The following is a 5745-nucleotide window of genomic DNA, read 5'->3' on the forward strand; positions in this document are numbered from 1 at the left end:
GAGTGCGCGCTGTTCATTGTCTATCACCCCACACGCCCCCCCCCCCCCCCCCCCCCCCCCCCTCCAGGAGAAGGCAGCCCACAACCGCCGTGAGAGAGCGAAGACAAGAGGGAGACCGCCGGACCTGCGGCCCTCAACAAAGCGGAGCGGCAGGCAATGGACCTGGTTGGTGGACCAGGAGAGAGGGCAGTCGCCGAGGCGGAGGTCGGCTCCGGGCAACCAAGTGAGACCCCATTGCGATGCGGTTCCCATGGCATGTGTGGCATGACCTCCACCTCATCATCCACATCACCCCTCACCACCTCAGTGCGGAAGCATCTGGATTCCAGGTCTTTGAGATTCTGCACAGTCCCCATTCTGCGCTTGAAAGGAACCTGTGACAAAAAGTTTCAGGGCGGCCATCAACTTGTCGGCCACCGAGGGCAGAACGGTGGCGCAGAGGGTTAGCCCTACTGCCTCACGGCGCCGAGGTCCCAGGTTCGATTCTGGGTCACTGTCTGCGTGGTGTTTGCACATTCTCCCTGTGTTTGCGTGGGTTTTGCCCCCACGACCCAAAGATGTGCAGGCTAGGTGGATTGGCCGCACTAAATTGCCCCTTAAGTGGAACAAAAATGAATTGGGGATTCTAAATTTATTTTTAAAATGTAAAAACAAAAATTGTCGGCTTCCGGGAGCGGGTGTCCTCCCCAGGGCAGCACGGTAGCATAGGCGTTAGCACAATTGCTTCACAGCTCCAGGGTCCTAGGTTCGATTCCCGGCTTGGGTCACTGTCTGTGCGGAGTCTGCACGTTCTACCCGTGTGTGCGTGGGTTTCCTCCGGGTACTCCGGTTTCCTCCCACAGTCCAAAGATGTGCAGGTGAGGTGGATTGGCCATGCTAAATTGCCCTTAGTGTCCAAAATTGCCCTTAGTGTTGGGTGGGGTTACTGGGTTATGGGGACAGGGTGGAGGTGTGGGCTTGGGTAGGGTTCTCTTTCCAAGAGCCAGTGCAGACTCAATGGGCCGAATGGCCCCCTTCTGCACTGTAAATTCTATGAAACATCTATTAATATCCCCACGGTTCTAGAGCGCCATGATCCGGTAGATATATTGCACTGTCCCCCTGCTCAGCTGGAGCGTTCAACGGCATACCTGGTCCGGCAGGTCCTCGATCAACAGGCACTGCTGGTTCACACAAGGTCTAATGCGGCACCTCCTTCCCTCTGGGGCCTGTTGGGCGGCCAGCTCGCCATCCTCACCGGCTGGCTCCTGTTCCTCTAGGGCAGGCTCTGCTGCTTCAGCTTCTGCTTTTACAGCCTCAGTGCATCTCCCAGGGCTGAGGTGGCCAGGATGAGAGCCAGCATTCCTGTTTCAATTGTGAAATCCATTGTCTGCAGGGGGTGAAAGGTAGACATGTTAACATGGTGCATACCCCTGTGCCCAACCAGGTCCACCGGCTAAACGGTGGTCCCGGACTGCACTACCGTCCCTGCATATCCCCATACTACTACACCTCCCCCATCCTCACACCCACCCCTCTGCCCTGCGGCACTGCACCCCTGGCCGTGTGATACCCCACCAGCTGGTGGCGTCCGGTTGGGGGAGGGGGTGCGGTTGGTGGGGTGGAGGTGGGGGGGGGGGGGGTTGTTGGGGATGGAGGAGAGCGGGGGCACCCATGTCTACTGTGCACAACCGTGGGCCACACTGGGCGGTTAGTGGGGTGCGCAGAAAGATGGCTTCCTTGCAGGCTAGTGGCGGTCCATGCCTGAACACCCTGGTCCTGGGGGTCGTTCCGACCTCACGGCCCACTCCCTGGTCAGTGTCCGCAACTGCCACGGCCCTGGCAGATGCCCTCCCACAGCCATGCCAGTGGCAGGACCAACAGCCCACGGTCACACCTCTGGGAACATATCCTCCGTCCTCTCTCTACTTCAGCAGCCTCGGCACCTGGTTCTTAACTTTGAATACCACAGGTGGAATCCGCCATCGATAATTCCTCCTGACATCAGCAGAGGCAGCTGCGGCCGAAAGACACCAAAATGGCGAAACGTGACCCTAAGAAGCCAAGAGGCAAGATGTCCTCTTATGCTTACTTTGTCCAGACTTGCCGTGAAGAACACAAGAAGAAAAGCCCTGAAATTCCGGTTAATTTCTCAGATTTCTCTAAAAGGTGCTCTGAACAATGGAAGACCATATCTGGCAAAGAGAAGGGCAAATTTGAAGATTTGGCGAAAGTAGATAAGGCACGTTACGACCGGGAAATGAAAAATTACGTGCCAGCGAAAGGTAGCAAGAAGAAGAAGAAGGACCCCAATGCACCAAAAAGGCCCCCCTCTGGATTCTTCTTGTTTTGCTCGGAACACCGACCAAAAATCAAAGCTGTGAGTCCTGGCTTATCTATTGGTGATGTAGCAAAGAAGCTTGGTGAGCTGTGTAATGCTTGTAGTGAAGAGGAGAAGAAGCCATTCATTAGCAAAGCTTATAAATTGAAGGAGAAATATGATAAGAATGTTGCTGATTATTGCGCCAAAGGCAAGGTGGATAGTGCAAAGAAGCCCCCTGCCAAGAAGGAGGCATATTGCGATGATTATGATGATGATGAGGAAGACGATGAGGAGGAAGAGGAGGAGGAGGATGAAGATGATGATTAAATTGTACATTTGCCTCAGCTTAATTACTTGCTATGTAACTGAAAGCATTTAAACCCTGGTACAAGTGTTGCAACCTTTTAATTTTGTAAGTTGGTGTGTATATGGTCTAAGGCAAAAAGTAGCTTGAGTTTTAAACTGTACAGGCCTTTTTGTAATCACACTACAGCGGTGGACATTGAGTCAACTGTTAATTCTTCTTTCTGTAAACTGGCTCCGCCTCTTGTACAGAAGGGGGATTTAACTGGATTAAAATGTATTTATGTGGTGGTTGTGCTTAAGTGCAGTATAGTTTAAAGTGCCGTTGTAGCCAATTCTTCAATTTTTGAGATTGCTGTAAGTATGAGGGGTAGAACATAGAACATAGAACAGTACAGCACAGAACAGGCCCTTTGGCCCTCAATGTTGTGCCGAGCCATGATCACCCTACTCAAACCCACATATCCACCCTATACCCGTAACCCAACAAGCCCCCCCCCTTAACCTTACTTTTATTAGGACACTACGGGCAATTTAGCATGGCCAATCCACCTAACCCGCACATCTTTGGACTGTGGGAGGAAACCGGAGCACCCGGAGGAAACCCACGCACACAGGGGGAGGACGTGCAGACTCCACACAGACAGTGACCCAGCCGGGAATCGAACCTGGGACTCTGGAGCTGTGAAGCATTTATGCTAACCACCATGCTACCCTGCTACCCTGGGTAATGACGAAATCAAAGTTTTTTTTAAAAATCAGAGTTGTCAGTAGGCATTTTAAGCCTGCCACGCTTGTAGGCAGCATTGCGCGGTGTCCCATAAACCAGAATGGTCGTGCAATATGCTTTTGACTTCATTCTGAATGAGTAAGGTATGGTTTATAGAAGCAGAGTAGCAAGATGGCAGCCACCCTTGGGTAGTGATCAGTTAAACTAGACCTGTTGGATTGAAAAGGAGGTAACCATCATTCAACACCGACCTCCTGTGATAATATACATCATGCTACTGCACTTCCAAGGATATATTGGTAAGCAGAAGCCAAATCCAAAGGGCTGTGAAATGGCAAATTATTCTTGCCATTTCTGTGAACTGTTGTTCTCACTCATAAATGAGAAGGAATTGTACTGTTTTAAAACAAAAGCTTTGTTTTGAAATTAATGAACCTGTATATGGTGTTCTAGGTAATGTATTCATGCTTTAAAGTGATTGCATACTTCACAATTTGGGAACAATTAAGCAAAATGCTTTAAGGCATCCCGTTTTTATATAAGTGACATTTGACTTTGTGCAGTACTATGTGGCCCTGCCTGAAACTAATTTGGCGACTCCCAATTTTGCACTTTGCTGAAATCCTAGTGACAACCCTGAGCATTCTGTACTTTAAATGATCTTGTAACTAAGGTATATTTTCTTTTTTGTATGTTTAGTATGCTAAAATGTGTTTTGAAGGAATTAAAACAGGATTAAATTTGGAAAAAAAAAGATAATTCCTCCTGACAGAGACGGAGCATCACGGGAGGCCTGGAGAATCCCAGGCCGTTAATGATGTGTCAACAGCATTTACTGTACGTGTAGAGTAGAATGCATTGTCGCCACTGTCAAGACACCAGAGAATTGCTTTCTTTCGGTCACCTGGCACCGGCCATGATTTCCACCTGACCCGCGATTCTCCGCCCAATCACATTCCGCGATTCCAGCGTCGCTGGACGGAGAATTGAGTTTTTCTAAGTGTAGAAATCCCATCAGGTCACTGAGCCAAGCTGCTGCATTGGGCAGGGATGAGGACATCCAGCCAAAGAGAAGATCTGCCTTCAGGCTATCAAGGAAGCAATGGCAAGAGCATCTGTCTTATCCCCTGCCTGTAACTCCGGCAAGTTTGTGATCCCAAAAATAGCCACCAAAGGACATAGCTCCAAGTCGACGGCAAGCATTCCCGACACAGGGCTGAAGAAGGAGATCCAAAAATTCACGAGCCCAGAACATGTGTTTGGGGGTGGCACTCTGACACTCTGCATTGGAGGCACTTCAAAACCCAAGTTATTGTTGCATTTTTCGATCAAAATAAAATCCTGAAATTTCGAACCCAGGTCGAGGGTCAGAGTCAGGAAAATGCTCGGCTGCGTCAGCCTAACTCCTGAAAAACCATCTTGCTTAGTCAGAGGTTTGTTCTGGGGATTCGGTGGGGGGATGTGTAATAGGAGTCGAGACCACTGACCCTACACTCAAGCTTGGCGAAAGACCAGCCTCACATCATCACATGATGATGTCAGTGCTCTGACACATGTTTCCAGCCGCAAAAAGAAACAAAAATTCAACTATCTAGCCCTCCCGCCACATACTCCCCACGCCCCATCCATGCAAACCCATGCCACCTCATGCCTGCCACTCATTTCCATTGCCCCTCAAACTCTTCTTGCCAACCTATGCCCTTCCACTCATCTCCAAGGCACTTTATAGTCCCTATGCCAACTTAGTGCCAACAAATGGCAACCCATCACCCCCACCAACCACCATTTTCCCTGACACCATCCATGCCAATGTACCTCAGGACCCATGTTGAGAAGAAATATCATAACATTCTCAGCTTCCAATAATTAATTCACTGTTAAATAACAGTATTATTGCTAAAATTCCATTCCCTACATTTAAATTCCTTCAACCACTTAATTCCTGAGAGAAACTAACATTTGTATTCATAGCTCCACTTCAAAGACTTTATAAGCCCTGGAGCTGTCAATCAATCTATGAACTAACAGGCACCCACCCAACTGCGACAATGATCTGTGCAGAGTCTGCACACCTCCCCGTGTGTGCGTGGGTTTCCTCCAGGTGCTCCGGTTTCCTCCCACAGTCCAAAGATGTGCGGGTTAGGTGGATTGGCCATGATAAATTGCCCTTAGTGTCCTGGAAAATAAGGTTAATTGGGGGGGGTTACTGGTATAGGGTGGATACGTTGGCTTCAGTAGGGTGATCATTGCTCGGCACAACATCGAGGGCCAAAGGGCCTGTTTTGTGCTGTACTGTTCTATGTTCTATGTTCTATGATATGTTGTGAAATCAGTCATGCGGCACGAATCATTAATGATAACAGTCATGCTTATGTCAACAAACAGGCATTGATTTTATTTGAACCCTGCA

At 49.3% G+C, this 5745-nt stretch overlaps 1 protein-coding gene across 1 annotated transcript; it reads left to right on the forward strand.

Annotated features, from left to right (window-relative positions):
* Positions 1 to 1980: 1980 nt before the first annotated feature.
* Positions 1981 to 2981, forward strand: LOC119953640 (high mobility group protein B3-like). The gene has a single exon (XM_038778114.1). It carries the CDS (start codon positions 2018 to 2020, stop codon positions 2627 to 2629), a length of 612 nt encoding a protein of 203 aa, XP_038634042.1. The 5' UTR covers positions 1981 to 2017; the 3' UTR covers positions 2630 to 2981.
* The last annotated feature ends 2764 nt before the right edge of the window (positions 2982 to 5745 follow it).

Source organism: Scyliorhinus canicula, chromosome 18 (assembly GCF_902713615.1).
Source record: "Scyliorhinus canicula chromosome 18, sScyCan1.1, whole genome shotgun sequence".
NCBI lineage: Eukaryota > Metazoa > Chordata > Chondrichthyes > Carcharhiniformes > Scyliorhinidae > Scyliorhinus > Scyliorhinus canicula.